General features: G+C 36.5%; 3 protein-coding genes across 3 annotated transcripts in view; 2 read left to right on the top strand and 1 right to left on the bottom strand.

The window, feature by feature from the left end:
* Positions 1-2156: 2156 nt before the first annotated feature.
* On the top strand, positions 2157-3443 carry LOC142351649 (uncharacterized). Its single transcript, XM_075403789.1, has one exon. It carries the CDS (start codon positions 2157-2159, stop codon positions 3441-3443), a length of 1287 nt encoding a protein of 428 aa, XP_075259904.1.
* A 491-nt stretch (positions 3444-3934) lies between these two features.
* LOC142351648 (uncharacterized) lies at positions 3935-4756 on the top strand. The gene has a single exon (XM_075403788.1). The coding sequence runs from the start codon at positions 3935-3937 to the stop codon at positions 4754-4756; it is 822 nt and encodes a 273-aa protein (XP_075259903.1).
* Positions 4757-14428: 9672 nt separating this feature from the next.
* The window catches only part of LOC142351647 (uncharacterized), a 15439-nt gene continuing 15293 nt past the window's right edge, over positions 14429-14574 (bottom strand). Inside the window, exon 3 of the mRNA XM_075403787.1 lies at positions 14429-14436. Within this exon, the coding sequence (XP_075259902.1) occupies positions 14429-14436 (8 nt within the window). The remainder of the gene's footprint in view (positions 14437-14574) is intronic.

Raw genomic sequence — 14574 nt, 5'->3', positions numbered from 1 at the left:
TACCTGCAATCCTTTGTCATCGGGCCTGCCAAGGAATGTATATCAGGTTTTCTGTGCAATCAAAATTTTTACAAAGATGCGCTAAACGAGGTAAATATACGCTTTGGGAATCCCCAAAACGTGGTTTCTGCACTTACTCAAGAACTAGAAGCCTGGCAGCGTCCCCAATCCAATGATCATAGAGCTCTAATTAGCTATGCAGCACTCCTGCGGAAAATAGTTCAAACATTTCTAGCTCATGGCTTCAACGCTGACTTGAGTGCTACATATCTACTAAAATTAGCACATGATAAACTTCCAAACTCGCTCAAAATGAAATGGAGTGAGCACACCATTGACAACACTAATCAAAATCCAGGAATTTTGGAGTTATCGGAATGAATTGACCGACACCCTCGCGCCTGTGAACAATTGCAAGAAACCAGTCCTCAAAACAGCAACAACAATGGATTTCAAGGAAACATTCGAAGAAACAATTCTACGGTTTCTAACAGCTCACAAAGGAATCAGTTCTCAGCTAACGTGTACAGCAACTCCAACAATCAACAAAGACCCAATGATCGAAGGAATAATCAAAATTCATTTCAGACAAGCAATAACTTCAGCAGAAAACAAAACATTAACAATCAACAACCTGGTTTTTCAGGGAATCACAACCTAAATGCAGGGAAAAACGCATCAATTGTCACAAAAAATGTCAAAACGAAATGCCCCTTTGATCAACAAGAGCATTATATAGGTCGATGCCAAAAGTTCAACAAATTTGATGTAGCTAGACAAAACTTGGAAGTCAAAAAACACTCACTCTGCTTTAACTGCTTGAGGCCAAGCCACTCTGCTAAAGAATGCGCATCAAAAGTCGTTTGTCGTCATTGTAATGGAAAGCATCATAGTTTGTTGCATGACCCCGATAAACAAAAGAAGAGAACCGAGACAACAAACCTGGCAGATGTCGAACTCCCGCTGTGCAAACCGTTGAACAGAAAAATGAATAGTACAGTTGATACACCAACCTACAACCCTGGCTTTCCAGCAAAAACTCGCAATCAGCTGCAAGTCATTCCGGTTACACTTTTTGGCGAGAACAAGGAAAAAGTGGAATGCTACGCCATACTGGACAACGGTAGTACAATCTCTTATTTACTTGATACAACTGCAAACGGTATCAAAGCCCCAAAGGCAATTCAGTTTGATTTGAAAGTCATGCACGCCTTTGACCAGTCAGTTATCAATGCGAATTTGGTCCGCCTTGATATTGGTAGGTATAATGATGATGAACCACTCTTCAGATTGAACTATGTGCATTCAATTAACAACTGAAAATTTAGCGACGCACCAGTGCAAGAATTAAGTGAGACTTGCGCAACCTACTCTCATTTGCAACATATCAAATTTCCAAATCTGGGCAACAACAAAATTCAGCTTTTGTTAGGAGTTGATGCGACACAGTTCATTCTCGAAAAAGAATTTCTTCAAGGACCGACCGGAACTCCTTTTGCTATCAGAAACCTTTGGACAATAACGAGACCAATGAAACGCAAAGCAGAGGAATCATATCACGCGGAAACAAACCTTCTGTCACATAGCTACAGACCATTCGATAAGGTTCTGACATGCTCCACTTTTCATGGCGAGAAACCGCTGTACGACTATGTAACCAGTTTTTGGAAAATAGACAACGCCGTCACTGAACCAGAAGAACCCAAAAACTTTTCAAAAGACAGCGAATTAGCTCTGGACATTTTCGAGACGACAATTCGTCACAACGGTACCAGATATGAAATTGGTCTTTTGTGGAAGAATAACGTCCAATTACAAAACAATTATCCAGTAGCGAAAGCCCAACTAAGCAGCCTGCAACGTCGGCTCTCCAAAGATCATCAGTTGAGTGTTCTATACGATGCAACCCTGCAAACGGACATCGAGAAAGGTTACGTAAAGCCAGTGGTCTTTGAGAATCCGCAGCCTGAATGAATATGGTACCTCCCTCACCATCCGGTTAGTAACCCAACAAACCAGGAAAAGTAAGACGAGTAGCCAATGCCGCCTCAAATTTCAAAGGCCAATCGCTAAACACAAATCTATTGTCTGGGCCCGATCTGATAAACAATTTGATTGGTATCTTACTTCGTCTCCGCGAAAAACCAATAGACGTAATGGCTGATATAGAGGCTATGTTTATGCAAATTGCCATAATCCCTGAAGATCAATCTTGTCTCCGTTTCTTGTGGCCAATTGATCAAACTATCAGGCAATATCAGTACACAAGGCTTATATTCGGTGCACGTTGTTCACCAGCAACTGCAATATTTGTCTTACAACGCACTGCTCAAGACTTCGCCCCAAGCCAGGAAAATATTGATCTTGTCAACAAAAGTTTTTATATGGATGATTTCGTTCATTCCTTCCAAAGCACGGAAGAAGCTCAGTTGTGTGTCTCTGATCTAAAGTCGACTCTCCAGAAGGGTGGCTTCAATTTAACAAAGTTTGTAACCAACGAGCCGAATGCTTTGGAAATGCTAGAATCTGAACACATCGAAAGTGAAACTGAAGACCACCGAGTTCTTGGACTGCTGTGGAACTCCTCAAGTGATAAAATTTTTCTTAAAAAATTGTCAAAGATAGATCAAGACGCTTCCCAGTACACATTGCGCAAACTGTTGTCCTTAATCGCTTGCCTGTTCGACCCACTGGGGATAAGAGCTCCCATAGTAATCACACTGAAAATAATCTTGCAAGATACCTGGAAAGAAGGCCTAACATGGGACGACTTGCTTTCTTCGTCAAAACGGCAACAAATCCAGGACTGGATTGACAAATATCTCGAGTCACCACAGATTCAAATGCCACGCAGCTTCTCACATTTGGACATCAGTAGTGGCAGCAATCAACTACATGTGTTTTGTGACGCATCACAGTTAGCATACGGTGCCGTTATATACATTAAAACGTCGGATGACAAAGAAACTTCCTCCAACTTTGTCATTGGGCGCGCTAAAGTCGCACCCCTAAAGCAAATAAGCATTCCAAAGTTTGAATTACAAGCAGCTGTCTTAGGGTGTCGTCTTTGGCAATTCGTCACTCAGCACTTATCTGTTCCAATCAAAGAGACAATCTTCTGGAGTGATACTACTGCCGTTTTGGGCTGCATAAACTCAAAAGAAAAACTCAAGACACTCATCGCCAACCGCGTTCAGGAGATTAGAAACCTTACGGGCACAAGCTGTTGGCGACATTTAATTTGTAAAATAAATCCTGCCGATCACATATCTAGAGGAATTTTACCAGAAGACGTTAACTCCTTGTGGTTGTCGCCGCCAGAGTTTCTGAAGCACCCTGAGACAAATTGGAATTCTTTTTTTGCTCCTCATGAAGCAACGCATTCGATGCAACAGACTTCAGCACTGGAACCTGTCTTGAACATTGAGAAATTTTCAAAATGAACCAGACTTTTGAGAGCAACAGCCCGAGTTTTCTTGTTCATGGATAACCTAAAGACAAAAGAACGCAGAGCACTAGCCTTGGAAGATAATGATAAAACCAGAAGTCATCTCTTTCAAGTTTCACAGCTCAACTCGTTTTCTGAAACTGTTAAGGATCTGATAAACGGAAAAGATCTGCAGAAGAAAGACCGACTGTTTTCCTTATCACCTTTTGTGAAAGATGGCATATTACGCGTCGGTGGAAGGACAAAAAGAAGCTCTTTGCCCTTCGAAGCAAAGCACCCGAAGCAAAGCACCTGGACTCAAATGGGGCAATTGTAAAACTCTTTATTCAGAAGTGTCACGACATTTGCATGCATCTCGGCGTAGAATATACCAGGAACTACATCCAACAAAGATGTCACATCATTGGAGTTCGCGAAAGCCTTAGAAGTCTTGCTTTCAAATGCTTCGAGTGTCGACGGTTTCGAGCAGTAGGCCTCCAGTCACCAATGGCTGACCTCCCAGAAGTTAGGTTTGAAGACAGTTTATTGCCTGCAGTCTTCACAAACGTTGGATTGGATTATCTTGGACCATTTGCAGTAATGCATAGGGGCAAAGAAGTAAAGACATACATCTGCCTCTTTACGTGCCTCGTCACGCGAGCTATTCATCTGGAAATAGCAGAAGACTTGTCAACCGACAAATGCATCACAGCAACCAGACGATTTATCTCAAGACGTGGCCAGCCACGGGTTTTGATGTCTGACAATGCGACAAACTTTTTGGGATCCCGTAAGCAATTACGACGAAAGCCGCTTCAACTGGACCACGATTTCATCAGAAGCAATCTTCTCAACCAGTCCATAGAATGGAGACTTAACCCACCTTCTGCACCTCACTTCGGTGGCGTCTGGGAGAGACTTGTCCAAATAGTTAAAAGAGTTCTCCTCATCAATCTTGGCTCCGCAAAATTGACACCTGATGTATTTTCAACCATTGTCACGGAAGCAGAATGTTTTGTCAATTCCAGGCCCTTGACTCACATGAGGAGCGATAACAAGGACAACGATCCTCTAACGCCCAATCATTTCCTCTTGGGACGACCCTTTGCGAATGTGCCAACACTTCTATTTCAAGAGTCAGCAAGTCTCAAGTCGACATCATGGACCCAAGTCAAACAGCGCCTGCAACAGATCTGGAAACGACTGCTTCAAGAGTACGTCCCCACGTTGAATCAGAGGCGAAAGTGGACTTCAAAAGAAGCTGCCCTGGAAGTGGACGATGTGGTTTGGCTGCTGGAGAGTGGACTCCCAGGGGAATCTGGCCACTAGGACGTGTCACCAGGATTTTCACAGGACCCGACAAAACCACTAGGTCTTGCGAATTAAAAACAGCTTTAGGTTCTTTAACCAGACCAGCCGTTAAGCTGCAACATGTGTACTCAAACTTTCGTAAGGTTAGGGTTAGGTTTTTGGGCCCCGAGGATTTTAATGCCCAGTATTAACTTCTCCATTTATTTGTGTAAAGTGCAAGCCCTGTTTTGTTGATTCTGAATCACTTTGTTATGTTATAAGGTTTTGAAAGGTCATGTAAAAGGAAAATGAGTTGTAACTTTTGATGTCATGAAACCAAACAAGTAAACCAAACAATTGAAAATTACAATAATGGGAACGAAAGAGACATGATACGACAAAGAACGAAGGATAGACAACGTCGTGATCATATGTACCCATATATACATATATATATATATATATATATATATATATATATATATGTGTGTTTGTGTGTGTACAGAAAAATTAGGATTATAACGGTTTCAAAACGAGGGGAGTAATAGCTTGTAGTTGAATCTAACTTGTGATTTCTAAGCTTCATTTCATTGCAGAGCTGACGCCTCTTTAAATTCAATCATAACCTGGAAACTACAGGGGAAGCGAGAGCCTATTGTTAGAATTCTTAAATGGATTTTTTTGTTGACCCAATTAGGCGCAAATTTACTTTCTGCTGAAAAAGACAGAGAAGATGTCACGAAAACACGTTTCACGTTTCTTTTTTCTTTACATATCAATGACTTATGAATGATCATTTTAACAAAATGAGTATGTTTTTTTTCCAATCAAAACTAAACCATAATTAAAAAATAACCTGCAGCAAAAAAAAAAGCTAAGTTATTACTATACCTAAGACTCGAACTTTTAAATAAGAGTTGAGAAAATTTCAACAGATAATCCAAAGTTTTTTTGTCAATTACTTTTCTCTTCCAGTGACTCTGATTACTATCATGCCGCTGCGAAATTTTGAAGTTGTCCTTGGAAATGGTAGACTTTTGACGAAAAATAATTATCTAGGGAAAAACGACAAAAAATTTTAAAAATCCAGATTTCACGAGGCCTTTATGCTTTATCTGAATAGTAATTTCTGAGGCTAATTATCAATCAATTCCTTCTTCAAGAGCCAAATAATTTTTTATTCACGAGAATTTTTATGAAGGTTTATTTTTTACCCCAATCAAAAAATTAAGAAAGCAGTAAAGCAGTAAAATTTTTTGGGCGAATTATATCAGATAAATCTTTAGATAGTCCGTTGATAAATTTTACTGCCACACTTCAATGTTTGTTACTTCTAAAGTAATTGTGTCGTCGTTTTTTGCGTTTTTCCAGATATATGAAAACTAATGAGGTTGTTAAAATACGCGAGTTTTCGAAAAAATTTCTAAGTTTGTTGCATGTTATCATTTTAGCCCTGATTTAGGAAACAGGGATCTTTTCAGAATTTCTCAACTTCGTTCTTCCAACTTTAAAACAATTGAAAGTTCGACTTAGTGACCTCATTTTATGAGTGTATTACTGATTAGAAATCAGAATTTGGCAGTTCAAAGGTTCCGAAGAAAAAAACTTCCATTTTTGCTTTGTCATTTGAGAGAAAAACATTGAAAAATAACGGCATCGAAATTCAAAAACTTGGAGCTCTTCTTTTTGAAAAACAATTTTCACTTGAATCGTTTTTTCACTTTAGAAAAAAACGGGTTCTGTATAAATGGCGCAAATCTTTTATTCCATGTTTAAAAACTGTTATAATGTTACGTTATTACTCACAAAGCAAAAAAAAAATTCTCAAAGAGCTTCAACGCTATCTTCACACGTTTTTCGCCTCTGCCTACTTTTTTACTTTAATTGACGAAGAGGATTTCATGGATCAAAAATAATTTCATTAACATTTATCCTGTTTATTAATTTGGTTCCAAATAAGGAGAGAACGCAAAGGAAAATACTTGACCAAATTAAACAGTAGAAACTCAGAGAAATGAAACTTGAATCATCTTGATAAGAAATTTATTATTGGTAAGATTCTTGGTAAGATGACGTCAAGCTAGATACGGACATGCATGATGTTTACAAGAAATTCAAAATAAATTGTGATAAGATAAACAAGAAAGAACTTTTTTGACATTTTGATTTTCTAACACCTGTTGTTAAAAAAAGATATCGCAATCATTAGCACATTAGCTCAAAAAAATCTACCCGCATAGAAACTGGCGGAGTTTTCAGATTTTGACTGCCGATCAATGCGGAAAACACTTAAATTTTGTAAAAAAAAAAATGATTTCCGCAAAGTCTTAAAAAGAAAAATAGGAGTAAATAAATGTGCAAAGTACTTAACTTTGGTTGTTAGGGCATTTCAAAAATCTTAATCCTTTTAAACTTTTTGCTGCTTAATTTTACGATTTAATGTTTAATGATTACTAAATTGAGGGATTGAACTGCAATTAATCTGCCGCACAATTCTTTAGGTAACGCGCTTCTGTAAAACAAATTTTGCTGTGCAGAGCAATTTTCACTTTTCAACTTCCAGTTTAAAATTAAAAGCACTGATTGGAGTTTCAACACGCACAATGTGTTAGCACAGTTAATTCAAGTAATAAAAAGCTAGTCAGTTTACTCAAAAAATTGGGACCGGTGGACGTCCGTAATGCACTGGAAGTCATTCAGAATTTCTCGCGTTTAAAGAGAGCCGCGAAGCGTTCAAGATATCACGCGAGAATCTCGAAATGACTTCTAAGGAGTCACGTAACCATGCTCAAAACACAAAAGGGCACATTTAAAAATGACGGAAGTGAACAGAAGTCAACTTCTGGCCAAGTACCAACTTGCATTTTAAGATGGCACTGTAGACTTTCGGCATTATACAAGGTGTACATGAGTGTTTTAAGTAATTGTTTAGTGACTCTGCTTGAAGTCACTGAGAACTTTTGGCGTTTATCCAGAACGGCGAAGCGATTCGAGATATTAAACCAGAATTTCGAAGTCACTTCTGCAGAGTCGCTTAACCATGCTTAAAACACCAAACGCGCACGTTTTAAAATGACGAAAGTCAACTTCTGGCTAAGTAGCAACTTCTGGCATTTTAACTTCTGGCACTGCAGACTTTCGGCATTTTAAAATGTGCACAGGTTTTAATTGGATCTTCGCTGTAAGTGGGGATGTCACTTTTTCTAAATTTACATCTACTAAACTTCAATAATATGCAGCGATCGGTAAAGAAATCAAAAGAAACCACTAACACAATGGTGACTAAAAATGGCTTCAAATAAGCACTTCACTATGTAAAATTGCGTTATGTGCTTTTACTTTTTTCAAAGAGAGTAGTTATCGACGCACAGCATACACGTGTTAATTTAAGTTCTTTCTTATTATAGTTGTCAACAGTTCTACAACTATCATTCTAGTCAATTACATTTAATATATGATAATAGTGGCAATATTTCGGCTGGTAAAGGGGTTAAAAAGGGAAAAGGCTGTCACCTAATTATTGAAAACGTTTCTTTCGAAAAATTGTTTATTTTATAGATAAGATGTAAAAATCAATTTCTGCGAAATTTATCAACTTTTAGTTAAATTAAGGTGCTGGATGAGAAATACGACAATTTCTATCATGGTTCAAAAACAAACACACTCATAGTATTTTATTTACAAAAAAATTATAATTATCATCCACTATCATCTAATTGATTATTTCAAAAATATTCCTCTTAAAGGTTAACGATTTTTCACCCAATTATCTTGTGGCTACCGCAGATAAAAAGCGCCCGCCGTGGATGACAAAAAGTCAATTGAACTAACAGACAAAAAGTTTTAAGCACGAGAAAAGACATACTGGACTTGTATAAATGTTATGAATTCTTTTGAACGCAATTAACAAAGGATTACAGTCTTTAACCCAATAGACAAATGACACATCGGTTCATTCAATTAATCAGAAGGAACTTCTACCTACCTAATTGAGGACAAAAGGATTTAGGGGAACTATAAAGCTTACTTTTGACAAAACATTTTGTAACGACTTGCGTATTTCTTCTATATGACATCGATCATCGGTGAAATAAAGCTCAGAGAGACGCTCAAGCGCCCTGAAAAGCAAATCCAGTTTACACCGCGTTAAGTTACAACGGCGCAATTTTAATATCCCCTATTTAGACAATTGAAAACTTGCGGCTTTCAATTGTCTAAATAAAGGATACACTCGACTTCTACACTCGTTGACAAAAGTAAGCGCACAATGAAATTTTGAATGGTAAAGTGCTTAATTTTGAAGCCATTTTTAGTCAACATTATATTGGTGGTTTCGTTTGATTTCTTTACCAATCGCTGCACATTATTGAAGTTTAGTAGACCTAAATTTAGAAAAAGTGACATCCCCACTTACAGCGAAAATCCAGTTAAAGCACGTGCACATTTTAAAATGCCGAAAGTCTGCGGTGCCAGAAGTTAAAATTCCAGAAATTGCTACTTAGCCAGATGTTGAGTTCTGTTCACTTCCGTCATTTTTAAATGTGCCCTATTGTGTTTTAAGCAGAAGTTGAATATCGTTGACTTCCGTCATTTTAAAACTTTCGCGTTTCTTGTTTTAAGCATGGTCAAGTGAATCTGCAGAAGTCACCTCGAAAATCTGACTTAATATCTCGAATTTTTGCCGTTCTGGATAAATGCCAGAAGCTCTCAGTGACTTCAAGCAGAGTCACTTAACAATTACTTAAAAGTCTCACGTACACCTTGTATAATTGCGAAAGTCTACAGTGCCATCTTAAAATGCCAGAAGTTTCTACTTAGCCAGATGTTGACTTCTGTTCACTTCCGTCATTTTTAAATGTGCCCTATTGTGTTTTAAGCATGGTTTCGTGACTCCGCAGAAGTCATCTTGAGATTCTCACGTGATTCTCTTTAAACGCGAGAAATTCTGAATGACTTCCAGCGCATTACGGACGTCCACCGGTCCCAAACTTTTGAGTAAACTGACTAGCTTTTTATTACTGGATTTAACTGTGCCAATCAGTGCTTTTTTTTAAAACTGGAAATTGAAAAGTGAAAATTGCTTCGCACAGCAAAATATGTTTTACAGAAGCGCGTTCCATAAAGAATAGTGCGGCAGACTAATTGCAGTTCAATCCCTCAATTTAGTAATCATAAAACATTAAATCGTAAAATTAAGCGGCAAAAAGTTTAAAAGGGGGAAAGGTTTTTGAAACGCCCTAGAAACCAAAGGTAAGTACTTTGCACCTTTATTTACTCCTATTTTTCTTTTTAAGACATTGCGGAAATCATTTTTTTTTACAAAATTTAAGTGTTTTCCGCATTGATCGGCAGTCAAAATCTGAAAACTCCGCCAGTTTCTATGCGGGTAGATTTTTTTGAGCTAATGGGCTAATGATTGCAATATCTTTTTTTAACAACAGGTGTTAGAAAATCAAAATGTCAAAAAAGTTCTTTCTTGTTTATCTTATCACAATTTATTTTGAATTTCTTGTAAACATCATGCATGTCCGTATCTAGCTTGACGTCATCTTACCAAGAATCTTACCAATAATAAATTTCTTATCAAGGTGATTCAAGTTTCATTTCTCTGAGTTTCTACTGTTTAATTTGGACAAGTATTTTCCTTAGCGTTCTCTCCCTATTTGGAACCAAATTAATAAACAGGATAAATGTTAACGAAATTATATTTGATCCATGAAATCGTTTTCGTCAATTAAAGTAAAAATGTAGGCAGAGGCGAAAAACGTTTGAAGATAGTGTTGAAGCTCTCAGAGAAATTTCAAGATTTTGAATTGAAGAGAATTAATTTTCGCTTTTTGAGTAATAACGTAACATTAGATAACGTAACAAGATTTGCGCCATTTATACAGAACTCTCTTTTTTTTCTACAATGAAAATACGATTCAAGTGAAAATTGTTTTTCAAAATTGTTTTTCAAAAAAGTTTTTGAATTTCGATGTCGTTATTTTTCAATGTTTTTCTCTCAAATGACAAAGCAAAAGTGGAAGTTTTTCTCTTTGGAACCTTTGAAATGCCAAATTCTGATTTCTAATCAGTAATACACTCATAAAATGAGGTCAGTAAGACGAACTTTCAATTGTTAAAATTTGAAAGAACGAAGTTGAGAAATTCTAAAAAGATCCCTGTTTCTTCAATCAGGGCTACAATGAAAATATGCAACAAATTAGAAATTTTTTCGAAAACTCGCGTATTTTAACAACCTCATTAGTTTTCATATATCTGGAAAAACGCAAAAAACGACGACACAATTACTTTAGAAGTAACAAACATTAAAGTGTGGCAGTAAAAATTATCAACGGGACTATCTAAAGATATATCTGATATAATTTGCCCAAAAAATTTTACTATTTTCTTAATTTTTTGATTGGGGTCAAAAAAAAACCGTCATAAAAATTCTCGTGAATAAAAAATTATTTGGCTCTTGTAGAAGAAATTGATTGATTACTAGACTTATAAATTACTATTCAGATAAAGCATAAACGCCTCGTGAAATCTGGATTTTTAAAATTTTTTGTAACGACTTGCGTATTTCTTTTATATGACATCGATCATCGGTGAAATAGAGCTGAGAGAGACGCTCAAGCGCCCTGAAAAGCAAATCCAGTTTACACCGCGTTAGGTTACAACGGCGCAATTTTAATATCCCCTATTTAGACAATTGAGAACTTGCGGATTTCAATTGTTTAAATAAGGGATACACTCGACTTCTACACTCGTTGACAAAAGTAATCGCACAATGCAATTTTACATGGTAAAGTGCTTAATTTTGAAGCCATTTTTAGTCAATTTTATTATATTGGTGGTTTCTTTTGATTTCTTTACCAATCAACGCATAATCATCAGAAGTTTAGTAGATCTAAATTCAGAAAAAATGACAGGCCCACTTACAGAAAAAATCGAGATAGAAGTAGCCCAGTTTTCTGTAATCAGAAGTGAGTTGAATTCCCGCCGAAATCTGTTCAACGTTACCATTAAGTTGTCTATTTCACAATGCTAATTTTTGCTTGAAGATCAGCTTGAAATTTCACGGTGAACTCAATTCATCGCTGATTACAGAACATTGGGCAACTTCTATGTAATGGTTAATTGACTCTGCTTGAAATCACTGAGAACTTCCGGCGTTCATCCAGAACGGCGAAGCGATTTGAGATTTTAAGTCAGAATATCGATGTGCCTTCTGCAGAGTCACTTACATGCTTAAAACAAGAAACGCCCAAGTTTTAAAATGACGGAAGTTATCGATATTCAACTTCTGGCTAAGTAGCAACTTCTGGCATTTTGACTTCTGGCACTGCAGTCTTTTGGAATTTTAAAATGTGCACGTGAGTGTTTTAAGTTATTTTTCCCATCGAAGTATGTTTTGGAGGGTCCAATGTTGTTATTCACAATGAAAAAATGCTTACATTAATAGCCACATGAAAACATGCTACATTAAAACATGTGACGGTTTTTGAGACGCAAGACCTCATTGCTCGAATGCAATAAAACATTAATTGAAACCCAATTTATAGACTTGCCGGTTCTTGTGAGCAAAGAAATAGGGCGCCACCTTTTGGTCCGCGAAGTTCGAAAGTAAGATTCACACGCACAATGTATTTACATAGAAAAACTGAAGTCTGGTAATAAACACGAGTAAATCACGAGTAATGACACAAATTGCATTCTTTGATATAAAAGAAAAATGTTTGTGCAAATTGCATGTAGGAAAATTTTACAAAAATGCACTTTATATATATATATATATATATATAAGCAGATCTGCTTTGTTTAAATATATTTGAGAGCCCGCAAAAATGAGTACTCACTACTTTTCTGCAAAGAATTTGTTACCAAGTATATATATTATTGGAGACTGTGTTCAACCTTCAAATAGATACAAGAATTGGTCAGTAAAAACAAGTAAAGCAAAACGACTGATAATTGACTTCATTTCTCAGTTTAATCTGGATGATTTTCTCGGAGACCATAGATCTAGGACATAATGTAGTCTATTGGTGAAGTGCCTGTTATAGTTGTTCTTAAATTTTTATGAAAAAGTTTTATTGCACTGCTTAGGTTTGTCCCTTATATTCGAGAGATCCATGGTATTAAATTTGCAACATCAAGTTAGAGCTATCAATTTGACCTGCTGGTATTCATTTTCTTTGCATTTTGATAAAAAACTGAGTTGGCATGTTACTCTTGAAACGAAGCTGGGAACACACCAAAAGATAATTCAGCCTTTATACCACGTGAAAGTCTCAGACGCAAAAAAAGTGGCCATAGTGACCAAAAAGAGCATTCATGCTCACCAAATGTACAGTCTGAGATACGGGGAATAATTGAAAAAAAAAGCTGAGAACAGGCTACTGTTAATACACTGCAGACTGAAAGCCTAATGCTGCTCCGCTGCGATTACGCAGAAACACATTTATTTATTTATATACCTTTATTTGCAGATAAACATTTAATTCAGCCTTTATTTGCCGGAGATATTCGCTAGATATTTTTTCTGTGAAAATTGTTTAGCATAAAAGTTTACAACTTGTAATATGGTTCTAGAAGTTTCAAATTTTCACTGTTATTATACAATTGGCTCCACTGATACGCGTTCTTTCCATCCAATCGAAACGAAAGTAGCGAATTTGGGAAACCACAGCTCAACAAACTTTCTAAATAATCACAACTTGCATTCTGAGAACACAAAATTAGCAGCAACGTTACTGGCTCAAAATCACTCTTTTCCGTAATTTGGTATCCAAAATCTTCCTTATAAAAGACAGAAATTTGGCTATCTAGTAACTTGGGGTCCAGTTTTTGTAAAATATTGGCAACCCGGGTGATAATGTTTCGTCTCAAGTTCATGCAAGCTGTTACAAGCCATTTGTTCGATATGTGCGCCCATTGTGCGCTTCGTTTGACTCCGATAAGTTGAAGCAGCCATTCAAACCTATCAACTGTTCCGTAAGTTAAGCACTTCTTCTCTATTTCTGAAACAGAACTTTAGGATAAATCAATTTTACGCGTGGTAGGAGTAAAACTTTAGGACGAACAGTTTAGGAGGAAAAAAAATAGAAAACAAATTTTGTGTCTGATTCACTTACATGCGAAAATCGAAGATAGAGAAGATAATAGTAGAAGCTAAAGCCACTTAAACTAGGAAGTGCCTGTTATAGTTGTTCTTAAATTTTCATGAAACAAGATTTTATAGAACTGTTTAGGTGTGTCCCTTATAGTCGAGAGATCCATGGTATTAAAATTGCAAGTTAGAGTTATAATTTTGTCCAGCTGTATTCATTTTCTTTGCATTTTGATAAACAAAACTTGTGTCTGATTCACTTACATGCGAAAATCGAAGATAGAAAAGATAGTCGAATCTAAAGCCACTAAACTAGGAAGTGTTACCAGAAAATATTGGACCCAAAGTTTGACATTTAAGATAGACGGCAGCAGAACAGATACTTCAAAAAGAATATGCTTGAACATAAAGTTCTATGAAAGACCAGGATGAGGATTTGCTCGTTCTTTTATATCGCAGCAAAGCATAAATAGTTTCTATAAAATTGATTTCATATCTCTGAAAAAAGACTGTATATAGTAAAACGCCACAACATTAATCAGGAATCATTTTTTAATGGTTCTGAAGTAAAAACAGAAACTTTAAAAAAAGAAAACTACACTACGATAGATTTAAAGAACTGAAACAGGACAATTCAATCTTGAAATAATGACATAAATGGCAAAAAGTTAAATTGGTAAATGGTTAACCAAAATATCTAAAAATGTTTACGAATTCTGCAAAAAACCAATCAATTAACTGGTTACAAATATTTCCG

The sequence above is a fragment of the Convolutriloba macropyga genome, chromosome 13 (assembly GCF_964194025.1).
Source record: "Convolutriloba macropyga chromosome 13, txConMacr16.3, whole genome shotgun sequence".
In the NCBI taxonomy this organism is placed as follows: Eukaryota; Metazoa; Xenacoelomorpha; order Acoela; family Convolutidae; genus Convolutriloba; species Convolutriloba macropyga.
Note: the sequence above shows the minus strand (reverse complement) of the source record. Positions and strands in the feature narration are given on the sequence as shown.

What these genes read in the sequence shown, in the direction of transcription:
- LOC142351649 (XM_075403789.1), top strand. Translation starts at nt 2,157, where the DNA reads ATGGCTGATATAGAGGCTATGTTTATGCAAATTGCCATAATCCCTGAA.
- LOC142351648 (XM_075403788.1), top strand. Translation starts at nt 3,935, where the DNA reads ATGGCTGACCTCCCAGAAGTTAGGTTTGAAGACAGTTTATTGCCTGCA.